Consider the following 23,337-nt stretch of genomic DNA (forward strand, 5'->3'; position numbering starts at 1 on the left):
GTTGCTGAATCTGATTGTTACCATTCTTTTCCCGGCTGCCACAAATAGCCAGTGAGCGAAGTGTAAGATAGGCCGTCTTGCTGCTTTTGAGGTATATACACAGTATGTGTCTCTTAGCCCAAATTTGTTTCAAAGTATTTGTTCTCTAGTCCTTATAAAGGCATGCAGCTAGTTCACAGTTTCTTGTGACAAGCAAAGCTGCTTTTTGACTCAAGAGCCTTATAGTTGTTTTCTGTAGTTAGGCTAACAGTCTTGAAAGCACAAATGACTAGCCTGGGGAGTGCCTGGGACCACCAGCCGCAACCCAGCTCATTCCAGCCTTTTGTGTTTAACAGATATGCAGTGAATGCTAGGAAGTGTCTGTGGAAACGCTCCAGGTACCTTCATACTTCTGTTCTAGTTGCTAAAACTCCCCAAAGATAACTTTTAGCGTATATAAGGCACCAGGCTGATGAGGATCTCTTCTGCACATCTGCATCTCCATTTCCTGCGTTAATCCCTGTTTACTGGAAATGGTTGGCGTGATACTTCAAAGCAAAACACTTTGTAAGGCTCTTCACCCTACACTCTGTAATTTAAGTTTCAAGGCAATGAATTGTACTCAAAGTATTAAATGTAGCTGTCAGGTTTTTTTTGAAAAAAACCTGCTACGTTCTGGCTGTATGGGACCAGAAACTGGCTTCCATGAAGAAATCCAAGCCATGGAGATCCCTTTAAGGCATTGGCACACATGACACAAGAAACAAGGTGGAAGAGAAGTACCTTGTGGAAGTAAATCTTCCAGGAAAAATATAACCCCCTCCCCCTAGTTTTCATCAAGAACTGGAGAAGTGAATCATGAATTGCAAGTGTGCTTTTTTAAAAGTATCTGTGGCCTACTGGGTTTTTCCTCTAGAATTGCAGGCATAGACTCGTTGTAGTCCATCTCTCCATTTGTGCGACTCGCCTCCTAGAATTTGGCCCTGAAGTGAGCTTGCAGTACTCAGTAAGTACTATACCTTACAAAATAATAAAATCTTGAAGGCCACAGTAGCAACACTTTTATCTTGATTATGACAGGGAAGCAGAATATTGCTTCTGGCAGCCTCGCCTCACCCCCCCACCCCCCCCAAAAAAAAGGCTCTGGTTTCTAGATGGAAAATCAGGAATTGTAGAATGAGACTTGAAAGGTCTCAGGATTTAAAATGTTTCCATTAATGGTTAAATAAAACCAGGACCAACAGCAGTAATTCTGTCCAAAAAAACTTAAGTTGAAAACACTGTTCAAAGATGAAGCACAGGTACTGGGATCATCTTTGTTGAACAAGGTAAGAGATATTTATCAACAGTTCAGAAAAGGAGGAATGCTGAGAACAGGTTTACATTAGCAGACAGGTTAGGTAATGAAGTGCTAGATTAATTTGGTTGACCTCACTTCCTGATTTTTCTGCTCTGAATACTTTACAATACTACGTGATGGAAGAGGTGGCAAAATAGCCTCTGACCTTGCTTATTCTTGGGGGACAGTTCACCAGAGAATTCTCCAGGAGCACAAGCAAAAGGTGATGATGAAAGGCTTGGCAACATTAACCACAGAAACTGAACAAGTGAAAAGGTTTTGTCTAACCTAATTGTCTTGGCTAAATTGATTGGGAATTTTGTTGGTGAATCCTGTCAAATACCATGAAGTCGGTTGCTGTAGTCCAGTCAATTATCCGGGAGACAATTTATAATCTTGGTATTACGGTGTGTGATCTTGGAGGTAGGGAGCGTCTGTCATCATGTGGCTCTTCATTGGAGGTATTTTCATTAAAGTATACATTTAAGTATACATTTGCATTTTTTAGTTACAGATGAGTGGATTTAGCTTTTTGAATAAATGGAATTTAAAAACCAAATTATTTAGAACAGTATGTGTACTGTAGCAGAATTTCAGTGACCATTACCTTGTAGAGATCTCGAATTCAGCTAATCACATTTGCTATAAGAAGGTGCATGTCCTTTCTTTTCAGAAATAGAAATTGCCAGAAAATTGTCTTTTTATTTTTTAAAGGTATTTTTCCCCCAGCAAGAGTGTACTTTTCCTCAAAATTTTTGAACAAATATAATTTGGCTGCTGGAAATGAAGCATTATGCATCTTGTGATGCAAAGTATTACTGTAAAGGCTTTGGTCAAATCAAGGGAGGAGTTAATTTTCCAAGGTTACTTTGGGAATCTATTGCAAGAGTTGTTTTGATTGTTTTAAGAAACTTTAAATTATTAGTGTGCTTTTAGTTATACCTTTTGCTATCATAAATGCAGGAGATTTTCAGCTGTTACAAATTAAATTTCAGCGCTGACATCAGTGTTGAATTTAAAATTGATAGCTTGAACTAATATTAATAAAACTGAATTTAAATGCTTAACACATTTTATTGCACAGAAGCTTACATAGCCATACCATAGAAAACAAATTTCTATATAAGCAGGTAGCTTTTATACTATTCACACCCTTGAATGCCTTTGCATACTCTGCCAATGAAAAAACCAGCAATGCTGTAAATCTGAAGGCTGTCCAGGAAAACTTTTAATTGGATTTACTGAAGCCATGTGTATTCTGAGAGTTTTCTCTAAAATGATTAGTTGTTGTGCATTCTTGAGGTAAATTAGCCTTTGCCTTTATAAGCATGTATAGAATTTCTAATCTTGATTCAGTTGCATTTTTGCAGGGTAATGCTAGCAAGAACATTTCATGACATTGAAAGCACAAGTCTCTGCAGAGGATTAAAAAAAAAAAAAAAAAAAAAGCTCATCTGTCTTGTTGGATCCAGGATGCTAACAAAGGTACCCAAGCTAGCCTCAAAAGTTGCTCTGTCTACCTGGAGGTGCTGAATAGGACTTCAAAACAGTTTATGGGCACCAGTGCAACTTTGCTCTTGTGCCTCGTATCATCAGGACTGTTCAGTTTATAGCTCCAGTGCGGTGTACTTCGTGCTACTGCCAGTATTGCAGTTAGCTTGACAGTGCCAGTCTAGGTGAGCAGTGCTGGTTTGATAGATCCAAAATGTCTGATTCTAAGAAAACTGGTTTGGGGCTGTTACAGCAACTCAGTGGTTTCATTTAAAGTGTAATTTAGTAGTTTTGCGGAAAAAACCCCAAGGAAAATACGTTACTGTTTTGAAAAATGTCAAGTAGAGTCTGTTAGATGTCAGAAGACAAAGCCTAAAAACAAAGGTGGTTTTATTTGATACCTGTGAGTGTCATGTGTGTCATATCAGGGATTATCAGTGTTATCTGAATTGCTGGGAATTCAGCATAGCAGAAAGAGAGGAGTCAGCGCTGTGTATCTAAGGAGCTCTGTGCCAATGCTCTGCAGACAGTCATCTGGGAAGCCCTGGGAATCCAGCTTTGAAATATTTACGCGAAACCACTACCAAAAATAGTCACTTTAGACAAAGCAGTGGTTTGCTCAGATTGATCTGAATGCAGTAACCAGCGAGTCCTGAGTAACACCACCCAGGAGACAGCCCTGATGGGTTTTTTCTGGTGGTCTGAATGCAGTCTGCCATTGCAGGGCAGCTTCTGTACACGTTTCCACAATGAGCTGACCCTGGACAGGAGGGAAGCTGAGAGTAGTGCTGCTGCTTTCCTGTGCTCTGTCCTTTCTGCAGTTCTTCTTAGCTGATCGTCTCTTCAGGTATCTATGCTAATTTGTTCTTAGTGCTCATGTCAAATAATACCTGAACAGAGATGAAAGAATCACAGCTTGCCCTGGCTTTATCTTTGGGGGAAGCACCGCATCTGGGATGCAAGGGACAGTGGTGTTAACAGCACAAGATTTTCTCCTTTAGCACAGACTCGGGCAGCAGGGCTGTACTAGCTCTGTCACCAGAAGAAACAGTCCTATAGAAAGGTTGCTTTCGTGTTAGCTGCTTATGCATCAGTGTTTAAGCGAGTCAGTGCATTTTTAGATACCTATATATGTAGTAGAAGAACACAAAGCACACCTGAGATCTTCCACTGGAGACTAGTGTGCTCCCTCCGATGTTTTGTGTTCAGCATGATTTTAAAAAAGGGCAGAAATTGAAAGACCAATGAAAAAACGTGGTTAATTAAACGTGAAAGGTGCTGTCCTTGTTTGGACTGTCTGTTAATGGTATGACAAGCTCTGGTAAAGAGCTTAGCTGGCCAGATTAAAATTAAAAAATTGTCTCAGTCCATCTGGTAGCTCCAAGGAGTTTACTTCCATCACCTTTTCTTGTTTCTTCACTAAAGCGGAATACTGTCTTTGAAAAGAACATTGTCAGGATGTCTTGGTTGACTTTTTTTAGCTAATGTTTTCTCCAAAGATAATTACATGTGACGTCAAGGTATTTTCAAGAAGGGCAATGCTCTTGGTTGATTCAAGGATACGTTCGAGACAACAGCTCTTTTGCTAAAAGGGATTTCCTTATTTTTTGGGTTGTTTTTTTTTTTTTAATTTCTTGCATATTGGGTTTTTTGGGGTTTTTTTACACAAATAACTATGTTTGGATTACTTTGGAAAATCATTCTTTGCCTTCCAGTTTTGGGAGTGATTAAAGGCGATCTTCAAATAGTTGCAGGTAATGCAGAAATCTTATTTATATTCTTGTTTTCAAACTTTATGGCAGTGTGTAGAAATAAAAATACCTCTCTGCTTTGATTATAACAAAAGGGATTAATACAGAGAAATGTTTGGTCAAGTCTGTGTCGTGATGCCAGTGTAAATATGGAATACTTAGAGTGATTTTCCAGGAGGTGTTACTGTACATTTGTGTTGTTTTGAGTTAGAATGTAGCTACAGGAGGCAAGTTTTTCCAACTTTGAGAGACAATCAATATTGGTAAGTTTTTTTACTTGGTGCTTTTTTTCTTTAATAATTTTGTATTACATCTTAAAAAAGGAGGTTCTGTCTTCTGCGTGTGGACACTGAAGATGTGTCAGTTTGGGTAAAGATGGGCCTTTTGCCTTCATGAACTTTTTTGATGTTCTCACTCTGATGTACCATCTAGTGGTGGTCTTCTGCACTAGAGATGACAATATACCATCAAAATAACCACGTTCTTCATCTTTCAGTCATTGAAGTCAAAGGTGCTATTGACTTTGAAGCTGCAGAATAAGCTCATGATCTGTGGGTTGAAAAGCGCCATACACTTACTACTGTTCTTTCTCTAATAAATGATTCATTGTGATTCTTCTTCAGGCATGTTTTGTGGGGAAAAAGTGAAAGAAGAAAGTTGAATTAACTAATTTCAGGTCAGCTGACTGCTCACCGTGGAGGATACAGAATCAGATTGTCGGACTAAAACCAGATAGACACATTCTCCCCTCAGCTGAAAAGTTTCCTCTGGAGTGATGTGGAACAACTAACATAAGAGGGAATTTAAAAAAAACTGAAGTTGATGCACCCTTTTTTTTCCCTGCCCCAGTCGGGTAGGGACCTATCTCAGTGCTGAAAGGCGTACTTGCTAGCTATCTTCTTGCAAGGGGTATAAATGTTCCTTGTGGAAAGAAAGTTTGGAATAAGGGGAATTCTTAATTAATTACTTATTTAATTTCTGACCCTGAAAGCTTCTAAACACATTTTCATTCACGAATGTAGCCCAATTGACTTAAGCCAAATCACAGAAGGGAAGTTAAACGCAAAACATTAGCGTTGAACGGGTTAGAGCTTTAGATTGTGTTACCATTTGATGGGATGCTGTAAAGAGCTTAAGGTTGTTTATAATAGTACAGTCATACAGACAGGTTTTGTTAACAGAAAAAGGCACAGTTACGGCCTTCAGAGACCAGAGCAATGGCATTAAGATACATTTGATTGCATCACTATCTCATCTGAGAAATTTGTGTGGTTTTGATTTTACAGCAGAAGGTTATTCAGCTACAGAAGGAGGACAGACTAAAGATGCTTCACCAACCCCTCAGCTCAGTGGCTGGCAGTTGGGAAACCCTTCTCTGCCTCCTGAGCTGACAAAGGTGAATGGCATCCTGGAGGCTGAACAGGTCCACAAGCGTTTGCTGTTACGAAGGAAGCGGTCCATCCTGTTTCCCAGTGGAGTTAAGATCTGTCCTGATGAATCTGTTGAGCAGGCTATTGCCAACCATCTGAAATATTTCAGGCTCAGAGGTAAGTGGTTGTATGTCTCGTGGGTAATTGGTACAGAATGTTTATTAAAAAAAAAATAAAAATTAAGCTTTTAAACATAATAAATACCAGGCCATAGGAAACACATTATTACCCAAGAAACTTAGTTTTCTGTGATCATCTTCATTATGAGAGCTGTTCTGAGCTAAAGAAATCACCTTCTGATGACACTCATATATCATAAAAACTCTCAGTCACTGAAACCACAGTTAATGTTTAATAATTACTAGTCCCGTCTCATGGGACAACTTGAATGCTAAGAAAAATGGCTGTTACGTATGGGTTACCTGAATGACAGAGCTTGCTTTTATTTAGTGTTCTTCCAGTGCTAGTAGAATTCACTGAGGGATCTTTCAGAAAAGAGTCAAGTCTGAAATACTGGTGTCTCAGCCACTTGACTTTTGACTATGGCTGGTTGTGCAAAGCATATATTCTGTCTAGAAAGCTCATCGCTGTGTATCAGGCTGTAGTACAATAGAGATGAAGCCTTTCTTTTAAGATGTAGAAGTTGGTGTGATAGAGCTTTCTCTGGAAAGCTGAAATATTCCCCATAACAGCTTCTTTCATGTGATGAAATATTACAGCAATATTACGTTTTTTAAACCCTTCTGTCTGACAACATTGGAGTGGGGCATTGAGGTCATGCAGCACTTTCTGGTATTTGTATGTGTCTGTACTGTAGCATTCAAACAATTCATAGAGTCTTAACCTGTTTGCACATGATTGGTGAAATGGGAAAGAGCTGCTGTCACTTAAAGGAGAAGGAAAGGTGTTCAGAAACTCATGTTTAATGAGACTTTTTTCATTGCCTATAGAAGGAACTCCCAGTGGTAACTCAATTTATTCACTTAAAGCAGTGAAAAACAATTAAAACTGGGAGTTGCTGAGTGTCTGCCTAAAAGTAAACATAGAGAATGCATTTGGAGAAGAAAGTGGGATAATATGGGCTAAACCTCATTCAAATATGAATTGTGCCCAGCTTGCGAGGAGTGTTGACACTGATGATCACACAGACAGTTTGACAGGCTTTGCAAGCCTCTTGTTTATGTCTACCCAGTAAAACTCAAGTGTTCTTTCTTTTGCTCTAAATTAATCCATACTGTGTGCTTTAACTGCAGTCACCCCTCAGTTATGTGGTAGGGGTACATAAAGGCAATACTAAGTAAGCAAAAGTGTGAGTGATAATAAAGAAAATCTGTAAATTAGGTTGTAAAAGCATATTTAGAACATAACAATCCTAGGTTGAACCAAAAATCCACCTAGTCCATCTGCTTCCCTCCTGAACTTACGGCTTCCACAATCTACAAGGATTTTTTGAGCAGAGACGCCATGGCAAAATACAGGGATCTGGAGAAAAAAATCAGTATTTTCTAAAACAGCAGCAGCAGCACTCTTCAGCATATGAAAGTCTAAGTAATGGTATGATTATTCACTGGTGGTTGTTACCATTAATGTAGTAGCCAGAAGCACCAGCCAAGAATAGGGGTATTTTTGTACTTGTTTCTCTACACCTGCAGTCTGGAGGACAGATTTTGAAGTGCTGATTTATTCCTACCACATTGCAGAATAAACTTGAGTTTTGCATTAGCAGAAGATACTATTTTTGGTCTCTTTTGAGACAAATCTGGGATTATGATCATCTCTGTACTCCCTGGTATGATAGTCTTTGCATCTCTTGCAACCTCTATGGAGGTTGCTGCTGTTGGCTGGCTTTGTGTTTCATTTCTTGGAATATGGAGATAGGAGTTAGTCATAGATGCTTACTGATTGGGTACTGTAGGCCTATGGGTTGGGTCTTACAGAGTGTTTTAAACACATGTCCTTTTAAGTGGTAGTAATGATATGGTTGCTGCTGGAAGAGTCATGTAAATCTAGTGGTGGTTTGTAGCTGGACAGGTGATGCACACCAAGTGTGTCCAATGGGCAGCTGGAGACTTCACAAAACAGATTTTGTGGAAATCTAATAGTGGGATTTCAGATAGTGAGTGTGCTGTATACAGTAATGTTGATTATAGATAATTATGTTCTTTACTGCCGACAGGGAGACGGTAGCCCGAGCCCCTCTTAAAAATTATTGTATGAAAAATAGCCATACGTGCTCAGACCGAAAGTCTGTCATGACCAGTCACCTTATGTGGACATTTCAGTGAATCTGTCCATTTCCTTTGGTGTAAATTGCCACTAGATGGCTGAGAATCGCAGTTAGGTTTGGAAGTTGAGTTAGCCAGTAAAACAGAAACCAGATAAGGATTGCAGAGTAGCATGGCTTGCACCGTCTCACTATCCTATGGCTGTTAATTGGGTAAAACAAAGGCTGCTGGATTTTGACACCATGGCTCAGGATTAATACTGCAGCTCTTTGCCACCTCTGAGGTGTAATTACCCCGGATGGCTACCTTTCCTAAATTCTGTTCACATTTTTTCCTACTGTGATCCACTGTCTTAAACAAAGTCAATGTATGCTCAAGTGCATCTTCTTTTCACATGAGTAGATCAGATACTCTCTCTGCCAGAACCCTTTTTGTCAGCCAGAGCTTTAGTATGTTAGTGTCCAAAGAAAAAAAATCTTTCATGTGGATTAGCTAATTCAGATTCAACTATTTTAATTTAAAATCCTGGTTTATTGTGTACATTGTTTAAGGGTTGCTATGTTATAGGCCATACACAGCAGCATTTCAGCAACGGATGAAGTGATTTCTCTGCATGTGTGTATATTAATTTGTTTAGCAAGTGCTAACGAAGTCTTTGCAGGAAAGATCTCTTAGAAGGTGTCTGTCAGTCTCCCTGTCACTGTAGTCCTTATGAAAACCCACTGCAATTAAGCCATTCAGTTGTGCAGAAATTGTTAGAGAGGAGAAGGAGTTGTTGGCCTCATGTTGCCTCAAAATAGAATGTTCATCCTGATTCAGTGCTCCTAGCCACTGTACACGATTCAACTCTTAAGAAGCACTAATTGGATTTAACTGAGATTAAACTCCAGCACTGCCCACTGACACAAATGGCCAGAAAGCCACCCTACCCCCTACTAGGTGCCCAGTGCTGTCATGTGGTGCCCCTTCTCTTAACCTCAGAAATCCCTGAGAGCACAGACTGAGGGTAATAGGCTAATTGTCTCTCATTTGAGAGATAAATGCATCCTGAATGGTGAAGCTGGAGCCATGGAGATGCTGTATCTACCCAGGTGTATGGAAGTAGCCGTACAGGAGAATTTCAGAGAGAGAGGGAGAGAGATCACCTTATCACAGATCTTAGCTGGAGTTTTTGAAAACAATGATGAAATCTTTAGGAAAGGAAGCTTCAAATAAACTTTTTTTTCACCACTTCCTTCAGATTTATAGGACTGAAAAGAGCTTGTGCCTACTATGTGGACATTTTTAGCTGAAACACAATTTCTCTTAAGTTTTTCAGGATATTCTCTATTATTTGTAAGTACTACTTGAGCATAAAGACTGCATTTGAAGCAGATAACCTCCCAAGGGCTGGGCTTTTCAGCTTCTGGAGTAGATATGCTGGGTTTCACATGGTCTTACTGCATGTCTGGCTTTCTGAGGCAGCTTTTCAAACCTGTTATGGCCTTTAAAAGTCAAGACCTTAACTACTTAAGTGCCTGTGACACTTCGCTCAAGTGGAAGTTTGCACAAGGGCATGGGCCAAACATGCTGATCTTTCCGTTTTTCCTGCCTCCGCTCTCACCCTGAAGATGATTACCTCCGTGATGAGTGAGGTGACTTCTAATTTCTGAGGCATTTCAGGATGGAGTACATACAAAATGTAGTATGTGCGTGCAAAATATTCTTTGGAGAAAAATTGTAGAACAAGCTGTCCGATTTGCATTCTTGGTTTGAATCCTGGTTCACTGTGTTAGTCAGTCACACGTCTTCTGCATACCTGCTTCCTTTCCTGTAGGCAGCTGGAATGATTGCATCTCTGAGCAGGGAGCCTCTCTCGGTCTCATAAGCCTTTATTTTTTTAACATTTGAATTCTGCGGAGGAAAGTGGCAAAATAGCTGAGAGATTAGTTAACACTAAAATAAAAGTTATTTATTACTGCAGCCATGGGATGAAGGAAGTAATTTTCTAGAGGAGCTTACCTTCCCACCCACGTGTAGCTTCAAGGCTCTTAGCTCGCTGCCTTAAAAGATTGATCTCGATTTTATGATGCTTTTAATCAGTATTGTTTGCCAGGGATTAGAGGCCTCATTGCAAATCCTGTCTCCTCCAGGGCCTGGTGTTGCTAATGCTGTCCCATATATCTGTGCCTGTGGATACCCCTGTAGCAGGCTAGTGAAAGTTTGGTGTGAGATCTAGCCATAAAGACAGCCTCTTCTCTCATGCCCTGAGGGCTGATCTGCTATTCAGGTGGCATGTGACAGCACTGCTCACCAGTTCCTTCCTTATACTGGCAGGGCTGGCTGCTTGCTTGCTTGGTTGGTTTTTAAGGGTTTTGCAGCTAGTCTTAGAAACCGAATTCCTGGAAAGATCATAGCACAAAGCCTGTACAGCAAATTTATTTTACATAATAGTTGGAGTATGTTAACACAGTATATTGTGTTAAGTAACCAGCTTCAGTCATAACTCTGAACTGTTGAGCACCTGTAAATTTATTCTGTCCCAACCTAATGATTCCATTGTAAGCTCTGATGCTGCAATTTTTTTGCATTCCCTATCTACTTTGAACATCTTGCATTCAAAGTTACGTTGCTAGTCAAAAAGCTTACTTGTAAACCTGTTTTGCTGTTGTGTGTCGTATTGTGTGTGTCCGTCCGTCCATGCCCCCCATTTTCTTTTATTTTCTATTTTGGTTTCAAGGAGTTGCTATTTTAAATGTTAGTCAAAAATTGCTTCATTTATTGTCAGCGTGTGTAGACAGTATATGTATTTCAGGTACTGGCAAGTTGCTGGAAGGACAGAAAGGAAAGATAGTGAATTATTTTTATACAGTAATATATATTTACTGCTTCCAGTCAAGTCCTGTTTAACTTTGTTTACGTTTTTATATCTCCAAGTTTTGTCTACAGACTCTCAGAATGCTTATAATCTAGTTGTGAAAAACATGTTTCTCTTATATGGGGGAATAATTCTCAGTAACTTGTTGATAAGAAACTTTAAGAAACCTCCCTCAGCAGCAGATAGTTGAAAACATGCCACAGGAGTGGGCTCCACTTTCAAGTTAAAATAAGGTTAATCACATTTGTTAGGGAGCCTGAATGCACTGTGAGGGTGCTGTCTCTTCAGTTCCCTGGGTGGCCACGTCAATGAAACCATGGTAAGAGCTGTCTCTCTCTTTGACATAAGTGAAGGAGAGATGGGAGATCGAATCATGCTTGTCTCTCTCTTAACATGATCATGATTTGAACCACATTGAAGAAACTCTGCTGTTCTTTCTCTGTGCTTGGAGTGGCAACTCTCACTAACTACAAAATGTTGAAAAGGTGTATGAGAGAGAAAGACTGAAACAAAATTGTTCCTTTTCTTAGCCAGACTACAAATTTGCTCTTGAACACCATATAGGTAAGCATGTCTGGGGAGGGTTCTTAGGTTGAGCCCTTACAGCCTGGATTTGTTATTCTGCAAAGCAATCCCCTGCTTTACAAACTGGCTGGTTGGAATAAACAGGACAATGACAAGGTGGACTGCGTGTCACAAGGGGTGACTGTGTGTGGCAAGCAGCTCACCATGGCTGAGGATGTAGTTACCTGGGAAAGGCTAACAGAAGTGTTTAAAGGGCAGCCGTGGTAGATGTTTGCCTGGAGTTTTTAATTGCTCCCTGTGTGTCAGAACTAACAAACTCTCAGACTACTCAGGAGGAGGAAATGGGCCAGCCTTTTCCTTCTGAATACAGAAGCAATTTGCACTACGCTGTCCAACTTCTTATTGCTCACCGTAGTGGAAATGGCTAGACAGAACACAGGCTGGAGAGAACAGAATGTGACTCATTATCCACGTCCCCTGTCCTTCTTCCACAGAAAATATGACCCTGTTCTGACAGCTTAGGTCTGATTAATGGGCTTGGAGACCACAGATGGCACAAAGCCTTTGGGTCTGGAATTCAGTGAGGTGTCTAATTCCAAATGAATGGACACACAACAAATCCTTAATCTATTCGGAGCTGATTGGGACAACTGTTCATACAGAAGCAGCTGGTATTCAGGCAAGACACTGTCTCATCACATTTCTTTTTAAAAAAGAGATTAAACGTATTTAAGAGCATTAAGGAAAACTGCCTTCAGTTATTACTGCTAATTATTACTCGCAACTGGAAAGCCAGTCTTTTGCCTGTTACCATTTGAAAACTGTAGGATTAGACCGTGCCACTCCAATGTATTTGCAAGCTATTGCTGTAGCTTCAACTCTTACCGATAGCCCGTGAAGCCTTATCCCAGCCACAAGGAATAATCTCATTGCGGGATTGTTGCTGTACAATGTTGAACTGGGAGTGAGAGATCCATTAGTCAGAATGCAGGATACCAGTACCACCAAACGAAATGAGAGCGAGTGGTATTCCTTAGTGTAGACTTCTGGATTTGAAACTATGGTCTTCTCCTGGATGCCCGGCTCTTACAAGTGGGATGGCAGAGAGGATACTACAGATGTCAGTCTGCTTCGGGAGGCTTATTATTACTCCAGCAGGATCCAGAAAGCCCAGAGCAGGATTATGGCTTCATTGCCTGAGGTCTGTGCAGAGGTCATATGGAAATGTGGTCCCTGCATCAAAGAGTTTGTTTCCTCAAGCTGCTGAGGAAGCAGGCATAACTTGAAGGGGAGTGCGAGAGAGTGCACGGATACTTGTAAATGTGGCTGTTTATTTCTGATTAATACAGATGGATAAGCAAAACTGATTGGAAGTGTCTCCAATCCTCCTTACCTAATTACTGTGTCTTACAGATAAAGTTAACTACCTGGAAGCTGGAGGGATGCTAAAGCAGTAATATACTACTGACAGTTAATAATGCAGAGTTTGAGGGCTGTATTCTTGTCATACATATCAAATGAGCTGCAAGGCTAATCTCCAGGAAAGCTGTTAGGAGTGTGGCGTGGAAATGAGAGGTATCTGTGTATCTGTAGAGTTCCACAATGGAGAAATGGTCTCAACTGCTTTGCTAAACTGAATTTCAGGGTGGAGAAAAGAGGTTTTTCTGCATGGTGCCATCCAGCGTGCCAGAATCAGCTAAGCTTTAAGGGCGCTACTGCATGTGAACCGGCTCCTTAAGGTTGTTATTTATAAAGCCTTGGCATTTAAGAAAAATGTCCATCTCATGGAAACATACTTTCATTCAACCAAATGTTTACATAAGTACTTTCAGTCAATTTTGGAATTCAGACTACAGAGTATCAAGAAGAAATAGCAGTAAGGTACTGGTTTTGGCAGCCTGGAGCTTATTTTTAAGCTGATTGAAGAAAATGACTTTCCAAAGATAGATTCATGGTCAGTCTCCTTGTAGGGTCTTGCTTATGATGTCAGGACTTTCCCTGAATGCAAAACATTCCTCTCCTGAACTGTGTATATATAAGTAGTGAAATCCGATTAAGGCCAAAAAGCAGTTTTGTCTGCTACTACGCCAGGCTGGCATCTGCTGCGAGTGATTTTTAGAGTTGTTCTGCTTTTAACGTTTCTCTCTTCCAGTACACAAGGAAAATCTTGTAAATCTTCCTCTCTTCCAGTTATCCTGGGTCACAGAGAGGTTCTTGCTTGAGTGTTATATGACCAACTGCTCTGATTGGCAAAGAGCATATGCAAGACTGGGAGGTTAAAGCAGCTGGAGTAGTGTAAGATAATTTAACCCTTAATTTGCAGGCTATCTGTTCAGTCAGAGATGTCCAGTTCTTTCTCAGTACGTACATACAGTAGGGTTACAGACTGACTTATTTCTTAGCAGGTTATGTTGTTGTGTCATCATCCTGCCTTGTTTTTCAAATTATTAATGCAATTATAACCTCTGAAACTTATTTTAAATTCCACGTAAAGGTGAGCCCAAAGGAATTGTTACTGATTGAGCCTCTAAAACTTGGATCGGTGCCACTATCATTCTTAAAAATTAAGTTCCAGCTCTACTTTCTGTAGGACATTTGCCATACTAATTTGATTTTCTAATTTTTTTAAAAATTTGACCTACTGATCAAGGGCAAACACTGTGAAAATACTGCTGTTATTGATGGTTGTTAGGAGACAAGTCTGCTCTCTCTTGCTCTTCTATTTTTCCTTTAACAAAGTAATTAATTACTTCAGTAAAAAAAAAGGGTGGGAGTTGTAGTAGTGTGAATGTGAAAGATCCACCGGATCTTCATTGTGAGTCCCTTCAACACCTTACACATTCACATGTAGGTGTCTAGTCACTGCATACTATATATCAATGTATGGAAAAGCACACAGCATTTGGACAATCCTATCCTGGACACCCATGCCATGGAAGCACTCCTGTTGTACTAACGCCAGACCTTTCTTGTGCCTTCAGTGTGTCAGGAAACAGTCTGGGAGGTCTTCAAGACATTCTGGGATAGACTGCCAGAGCGTGAAGAATATCACACTTGGATGAGCCTGTGTGAGGAAGGAACGATGAGTATCTTCGAAATGGGCTTGAACTTCAGTCAGTCTGAGGAGCACCGGAGTCTGATTGTGAAGGTGGGTGCAGCACCTGGTTGGTGTTTCCTCACGAGCAAGGGCATAATGTCCCCTTGCAACATGCAGTTTGGCATATCACAGGAGGGTAACATGTGGAGCCCTTAAAATGGACAGGCATGAGTATCCCAGCTCTTGGATCTGTAGTTCTGAGATCAATTCCAAAACCAAAGTTGGAGCTGATCTGATGGAGGGAAAAACGATGATGAAGAGAATGTTGTCTTCAATAGGTATGTTCCTGAGAAGTAGATGATGCCTAGACCCCTTGTCTGAAAAGGCAGCATGACATGAGGCAGGCTGTGGCACATTGCCCCCTTCCTGCTCTGAACTGCACATGGAGATGCCTTCAGTCCGAATAGTACTTGGAAGCAGGAAGTTCTGAGCTGTATTTGTGATGCTACCAAGATATATGGCAAAATTACCTGTTTGATGTTTTATGTTGCTGTAGGTTTGTGATGTCTGTGCACTGCAGCCTGACTGGAGTGTGGCTATAAATATGAAAAGCTTTGGTGTCCTATAAAGGCAATTGATAACACTGTCACCATGGGGAGTTGCAGAGGTTAAAATCAGAGTATGAGTGTAAAACAATTTAATAAAAAATTGCTGAATATCTTGGTATATTTTCTGTTATTTCAGTTGAAGCAAGCTTATTTTAGCTTAAAACAAAAAAAAGGAACATTAAACTAAACTAAAGCCTATCACAGATGAAATATGATGATGTCTTTCCAGGAGTTTGTGAATTTTAAAATTAAGTGCTTAACTTTGTACATGTCTAAGATACAGTAGATATCTTAATTTCTCTGGATATAAGGTTGTCTTAAAATGTGTGGCGGTTTATGGATCTTCTTTAACATTACAATGTCTTCCATTTTTGCAAGCTAATGGTTGAGCAGTTTTATGAAACTTAGAAAAAAATCCCAGAGAATCAGCAATGTTCTGCTAGTATGGATGTGCTGACATTTTTAATTTCTACTTTTTTATGGACTCCTATGCTAGGAACGTGCATTAGGTAATGTGAGTATGAAAACAGTTGTGGGTAACAGAGAACAGGTTTTGTTTTCTGAGCCTGCATGTTAGTCTTCACAGGTGGATGCTAGCCACGGTTTGCCTCTGATGTCTGATGGTACTGCTGTCCTTAGAAGACTTTGCAAAAAGATGGAGGCAAAATTCTTGTGAACTTTTTATGTGCACAGTGAATGTATCATTGCTTTACGTAAGATTTTGGTAGTGCAGTGATCAATAGCGGGAGCTTACTAAAAGACGTCAAGATGATTCTTGGAAGCAGGATGATGCATCTAACTTCCCACTGCTGCTTTACCTTTTTGGGTATGGCCCTTCGTCATTACCGTGGAATCAGATAAAGTGCTCTGTGTTTGATGATTTATTCAGATGGTTTATGTGTTATTTATGTTTCCTTTCTCCTGTAGATGGATACATTCCCTTCAGCATTGCAATATTCTGGAAAAAGACTGTTCTTCTTTCTATTTGCTTTCAGCACAGCTGGTAAAAGGTGACGGTTGTTGCACTGATTTGATGGGAGACCAGTCTGTGTTAAGGGGGATTGAATGCTGTCACCACTGTGCTCCACATAAAATGTCACGAATCCATCAGATTACTTTTTCTGGAATAAAAGCCTGAAAATTTAAATTTGAGCTGAAGACTGAAGGCAAGAGCACTCTATCCCATCCCCCATTCAGCTGCCTTCAGAAGGTCTGATGGTGTATTTTGAATACATAGGTCAGAGTGTGGATTTAATTGCTAACTCTAGTACTGACTCACTCTTTCTCACATGTGCTCATGCACAAAATGCTTGTCAGAGTGTGAAACCTCTTTAAAGCAGCTCTGAGAAGATTAAGTCCAAACAGATGCAGTGGTAACAACCTTACTTTTAAGAACATCCTTCCTCCTGCTAGTTGCTTGCTTCCATCTAACGTGGTGGTAAGAGCTGTGACTCAGCCTATGGGACCGAGCGCACTTTCTAAAGCACTGTGTCCTACCCCCTTGTTCTTTCCACTTTCACCAGCTAAGTTGACCAAGTTGCATGGCTAAGCCTTCCCCTTACTTGTGGGAATTTTTTTTTTCTCTTGTTATAGCATGTTCATTCATTCATTTGTGGCCAGCTGTTGCCGTATTTTTATTTTTCATTCCTTAGGTTTGATCTGTAAAGTGCTGAGCACTTCTCACCAAAGGGCTGCCATAATTTCACAGCATGCACAGTACTCTGTAGTGTGCATGGTGATACACGTGAATAGTCCATACTCTCAGTTGCTTAAAACGAAGACTCACTTCTGCCTGACGCTGTAGAAAAGCAGAGTACGTGGCTGGCAATAGTTCTTTGGCCATTATGTGCCTTGTGTTTGGCAGTAGTTCTTTGTCTGGCCATTAGGTGTCTTGTTTCTAATATGTGGGGTTTGCTCTCAGAAAACAATAATTCAGCAAAATGATTGCTGTCATGCTATTTTTGTTGTTGTGTGTGGTTTCTGTTTTGAGCAGTGTAATTAAATGGCACTTTATTAGCCGCCTTTCCTGGTTTTATTTCTTATCCTTTCCTGTAATCCCTGGTAATCGCTGTCACACACCTAGAGATGTGGCAATGTCTGCTTCAGCATGGCTTAGTTCATGTAAAGAAAAATTCTATTTCTTTTGCTTTTAACACACTTTCTTACTGGATATCAGGTGGACCTTAGACCAGCTCTGGTCCCAGCTCTCATACTTCGACAAAACTGTTGTTCAGTCTTTAATAATCTGTCAAAAAGACTTGACTGATTTGGTGGAGGTGAAGGCATACATAGCTGGAATTTGCTCTTTTGCCATCACATGGCTTTTACTGGTACGGGAGGTAACTCAGGAGGCAATGCTTTTGCTGCTCTGTAATAAGCAAGCTGTGTGCAAGCTATGTGCCCTATGTTGTCTCAGAGAATTGAGGCCTGCCTCTGTGTAATTGCCTGTACACGTGTGTGTATTTATGCGTGTTATACAGTAATATATAATACATATACTAAGTTTTCATCAGATTCTTAAATCAAACCACCTGCCAGATTTTGAGGAGCAGATGAATAGATTTATGCCAACCATAAAAATGATTTTAAATATTCCTTTTTTTTTTTTCCCCAAAATTCTTTCATTTTACTTTCTGTGTGATCATGTTAAATGAAAGTACTTTCCATCATAATAATACTAGCCTAACAAATTTCTTTGGTTATTAAGTAGATTTACGAAGTGTGGGGATTATGTTATCCCCCCCATCTCTTTTCAAATCTTGGCAGAAACGGAAAAGGAGGAGGTAATTCTAGTCCAAAGGGAAGTTTGGCTTGCAGTATATTTCTTCATATAGGCCTTCCTTCTTATAAATTAACTCAGCTTGTGTTCCCTACCATGTAGCTGTATTTCAGGGGTATAACTGTATCATGTAGAATGTCCTCCATCTTCCCGTTGTTCTACACTTTGGAACATGTGTGCCTAGAATTCTGATATTGCTGAAAATTGCCCCGACTCTGCTCTGTGACTGTGGCTAGACAATTTTTGAAAAATCCAAGAGGGGAGAGACACAAGCGACAGTAACTATTGGTTTCCCAGGAGCCTTGTACTTCTTGCTATGAGATTGAAGCACTGCTGCCAAACCAGCACAGTCTGTGCTGTTCATGGGAGCATTTACAACTGGCGTATGATATTCTTTGTAAGATACCCACATAGCTGCTGGGCCTACTATTTTTTTTTACTTTATAAATGACTGAAATAATGCAGTGGTTCTGGAGTAGTTGGTTGAACGGTTTTGACACCTGCTGTCCTGCAAGTAACATTTTGTTCAAATCAGATGCTACACTGAATGTTTAAGTGTGAAGGAACACAGTTAAGAGAGCTAAAGGCCTGAAAAATGTGGAATGGTAGTAAGAACAAAAGGCATTTTCAAGAGGTTTAAAAAAGTAGATGTAAAGTCAAGCACATTCTTATACAGTCCGTGGTTCTTTAAAATAAAACAAAAAAAACCCAACAAAAACCCACAATGTGCAGAATACACAGTAAACATTCAGCTTCTGTTGAAAGCTACTGGTGAATACCTTTTACCTACCTTGCAAATACCTTGATTGCTTATGGTTTTTTTTACGGAGCCTCGGGTGATTTCACGTTGACTAATTGTTTCTTGTTATATGAGCATATATACTATGTCAGGTCTTGTTACAAATATAATCCATAGACGTACTGTGCTTAGAAGAGGAGGGGAAAAATACACTTCCTTCCTAGGGAATAAAAAAGATCTTTACTAAGTCACATTTATAATTTTTTTTTTTTTTTTGCTTTCAATTTTTTTTCATTAGCCTTACATCATGTAACAGAAAACAAGGGAATAGGACACACAAGCATGTTGAACTTAGGACTTTTGCTGTTTTGTAATAGAAACTATATTATAACATTTAGCTGTAGCACATGCTGAATTTGAAGATGGCCTTTGGCTGTGAGGGGAAAAAAAAAAAGTGTTGGTGATTTTCTGGGGTGATTACCTTGAGCAATTTTACAGACTCTTTTTAATACCTTTTGATTGCCAGTATGCTCTGAACCTAACCCACACTGATGTCTCTGTCAAACAGGAAATATTTTATTCAGCAAAAAGTAGATAGACCGCTGTGTGTGTAGGCCTAGAGGAATAAAAACATGACAATCAAGATGTAGAATATGTCTGATATTGCCGTGTAGCTGCCAAGTTCCTGCTGGCACATGAAGATCTCTGAACACCATGATCCCCCAGCCTTTGACCATTTGTTATTTGTGGTAGCCTTGGAATCCTTATTTCCAGAAGAAATAGAAATGACCTAAGCAAACAGGGGAAATGTAGATAAAGATGAAGAAGTAACTTCCTGCTGCGGCAAGAGACACAAGTCAGGGCTGTGCCTGCTGCTTAGCCCTGCTTTGTGTCTGCATAGAGCTTCTTCCCATGTGGTGATGAAGCACAGCTCAGCTGTACCTGCTACCACAAAGAGCTGCAGGAACTAGTCTGTATGAATTATTAGTTCAGTGGATATCTTGAAACAGATCTGATAATATTCCTTGATGAGTGGGGAGAACCTAAGATACTGGTGGTCATACTTATCTGTTTAACTGCCACGCATCCAGTTAAGTCATAGTGGGCTGAGATAATTGTGACTTTTTTGTTCATCAAAGTGCTTAAAGCAAGCAAAGATGCCCACTGACTTGCATGACTTCGTCGTTGTTCTGTTGGTCAGTTACTTTGGGGCCACTTTTTAATTCTTCAAAATCCTGAAACTCGATGTTTTACAGTTCCTGGACAATTCAGGAAATTTAGGTTTTACCAAGAGACTGTAATGGAAGTTGGAGGTAGGTAGACTCTCATCTTTCCAATACAAGTAGAATCTCCTTCCCGACTCCATAGCAAAATGCAGCTTAAAGCATGACACTGCAGTGCTCCCATCATAAAGTTCTGTCTGCATCCTACATTTCCATGGTGGGCATATAATACGTCAAATCCATCCTTTATGACAGATTACATGTCCCAATCACTATTTCTCCAAACTTCAATCAAATTTCAGAAAAAAAAGAGTTTTAATGTTGACAGTCTACAACAACAAGGCACGTTGAGAAAAGCTGTCATGAGAAACAAAGAATTAAGGGAGCTCATGTAACTAGAGTCATGGAGCAGATACTCAGCTATACCTGCTGAGGGCTCATGTACAGCCCCATGTGTATATCAAAGCATGTCTGAACAGTGTTAGGCCAATGGGACGTGACAACAGGGATGAGATCATGAAGCCTTCCCAAAGGAAGCAGGTCTGTATGATTTTTAATTGCTGGTGAGAGGGAGATTTGTGCCATGTGCACCTTTTGGCGGGGCTGAGAGCCAAGAGTTAAGCTGAGAGTTAGCTGTGGAAACGAGTTTGTGGTACAGCTTTGCCTGAAAACCAAAAAGGCAGACACTTTCCCCAGGAATCCCCAAAGCTGTGACAGGGAGTGCTCACCTGCCAAAAGTGAACTCGAAAAGCTCCTGGGACAAGATACAAACCCTGCAGTTTTGTTGACTCAGCAGTACTCCTGATTAGTATTGACTTTTCAGCCCATCAGCAGCTTTCTCTGTCTCCATGTCTTTGGAGTGCACACTAACTGCTCGGTGACAGGGACTAGGAAAAAAGGGGCAGAAGGCATAGGATGCCTTAGGATGCCTTAGGATGCCTTAATGGGTAGCATAACAAAACACCTGCTTAGCATGCTGAAGTGGGCACTTAGCAGTGTAAAGTATGTGATTTTGCCTGAATTCTGAGCTGTGTTCAAAGGTGGGATGTAGCACCCCAATGATGTGAGTCATTTGTAACCACTTACGCCTGGTGCTGTATTTTCTGAGGACCTCAGTAAGTAGATGATTTTGTCTTCCTGAGGTTCCTAAGGAAGAAAGACCTCTTCTGCTGTCCCTCCTCTTCCTGTTCTTTGATCTTCCTTACGAACCATTGTCTTTCTGTTTAATCAAATGTCCTAATCACAGTTTCCAGTAACCTTTTCATTGCTGACTTAGATACCTTAACATTTTTTTTCTTTGCACAGAGAAGATATAGAAGAAACATCTCCAGTTTCTTCTAAATCTGAAAGAAAGCAGATCTTGTCTGCTGTTTCACAGCCTCCATTCCCCTGATGGATGCAAAAAAAAATTTCTTCTGTTGCCCTTATTTGAGTCATCGTGTCAGATTTCCTTCATCCCCTTTCTTATCCTCACTATTCTCCTGTTGATGTTGGCTCTTTTTTTTTTGTGTTGTAAGTTTTAGCCTCCTCTAACTCAGAAAAAAACCCCAAACCTTCACCACATATATGCAAATAGATTAGTTAGCTCCAGCTGCTTCTCCAAATCTCATTTCCCTTTCATCTCTTAAGCTCTTTGGGTGTTAATTCTCTCTGGTCACTCTTCTCCAGTTCCAGCCTAAATCTTCATTTTCTGTCGTTCTTTGACACCTGGCACAGCACAGAAACTGTCAGCCGTGAAGCCTGTGCTTATCTCTTTCCAAGCAGGGCTCAGAACTGATGCTTCATGCTCATCGTCCTTGTCTGATTAGCTCCTTTACTTTGCAAATCTGTAGTTCTTCCTTGTTTTCGCTGTTCTGCACCTCATTTTAGATAGCACAGCCTAACACACACTGAAGAATCACTTCTATGTTGAGAGTTCACCTCTGCCATGGAGCTGCTTCCTCCTGAGCAGACTGGACCCTTAGCTTGTTTCTGACACCTTTCCATGGATCTCTAGCCTTCATTTCAAGTTGAACATGGTTAAAACAATTCCCTGCTATATCTCCTCCTACTCACTGTGGACCCTATTTTCACCTTATCCGTTAGGGCTGTGCCTCAGGGCACTGCTTCCCATCCTGACCTTTCCCTCCAGCTTCAGTTTTGGACATTGTCGTCCATTTCCTTGAATGTGCATTCCCAGTGCTTTGGCCTTGCCTCCGTGAGAGTGTGGTTCTGCCACGCACTGTGGTGGGGAATCAGGACAGGCAAAGAGAGAATCGTTTCTTGGTATGACTTTCCTGTTGGAAATTATGTGTACAGGTGGGTTAAATCAAACATGCTTGGTACAGTCCTACACAGATGGGATTAAACTAATATGAGATTATTTAAGATCTCCTTGACATTTCCTCCACCTTTTTGTCCTGCCTGTAATTATCTCCAAGATGTTTTGTCTTCTGTCCAGAACAATCGTCTCTTAGGATCAGACAAGAGTATCCTATATAATTGCTTTTCTGCAAGTTCACAAGTTGACAGAAGGTCATCCATCCGGTTGGTACTGAATGTGATTTGTGGTATTGTAGTAGCCTGTATTTAATACTATGGACTCTTATTAATTCGTGGTAATTTTGCATTATGTAAAAGTAACTGTGGTCTGTTGAGGAGGGGAAGCACTAGTGCAACTAACACAAAACTCGGGGGAAAAGGTGCCTGTTTGCCACAAAATTCAAATATATCAGTGCTTGCCTCCACCCTGGACTGGAGAGCAAATTAGACATTTAAGGGAGAGGGAGGCAATCACACTATGAACTGTTGCAGACCATGCCAGTTTGGCAGTAGGGGAATGCTTCATTTTCACATCGTCAGCTGAAAAAAACCAGACCATTTAATGTTACAAAACCCAAGTTTTACATTTCGGTCTGTAGGACTGATCCAAAATCTGTGAATTTGTTCTTCAGCCCTCTGTAAACTGTAAGAAACTGAAGACTGTGTATTGAGATTGTACTTTTCTTTTGGATTTACTGTAAAACCTAAGACTTTACCTGTGACATAAAGCTGCAAGATGATAATCATCTCTGTTCAAGCTTTGCATTGGCATATGGGTTTTAATGGATGACTGATAATTCTTTTATCAACTCATTTGTAATTTACAGTTCATGGATTTTTTGTTGTTGTTTTCGAGATAGCTTCACAGCATTCTATAGCAACCAAATGTAAGGGTGACAATCTTTACCATTATTTCTCAAAGTTGTTGATGAATCCAGTGGGAGATTTTGTTTGAGAAAGCATGGTGAAAAGTCAGGTCATGTAAAGAATAATTTAAAGCATGTAATACTTCTAAAGTTATTTTATTTCACAAAATATGTGATTTGCAATGAA

At 40.3% G+C, this 23,337-nt stretch overlaps 1 protein-coding gene across 1 annotated transcript in view; it reads left to right on the forward strand.

The window, feature by feature from the left end:
* The first annotated feature begins 4,484 nt into the window (after nucleotides 1-4,484).
* Nucleotides 4,485-23,337, forward strand: part of IMPG2 (interphotoreceptor matrix proteoglycan 2) — a 66,085-nt gene continuing 47,232 nt past the window's right edge. The window contains exons 1-3 of the mRNA XM_086460502.1: nucleotides 4,485-4,563; nucleotides 5,862-6,107; nucleotides 14,579-14,745. Of these exons, the coding sequence (XP_086316628.1) occupies nucleotides 4,485-4,563; nucleotides 5,862-6,107; nucleotides 14,579-14,745 (492 nt within the window). The remainder of the gene's footprint in view (nucleotides 4,564-5,861; nucleotides 6,108-14,578; nucleotides 14,746-23,337) is intronic.

The sequence above is a fragment of the Leptosomus discolor genome, chromosome 1 (assembly GCF_034619465.1).
Source record: "Leptosomus discolor isolate bLepDis1 chromosome 1, bLepDis1.hap2, whole genome shotgun sequence".
Lineage (NCBI taxonomy): Eukaryota > Metazoa > Chordata > Aves > Leptosomiformes > Leptosomidae > Leptosomus > Leptosomus discolor.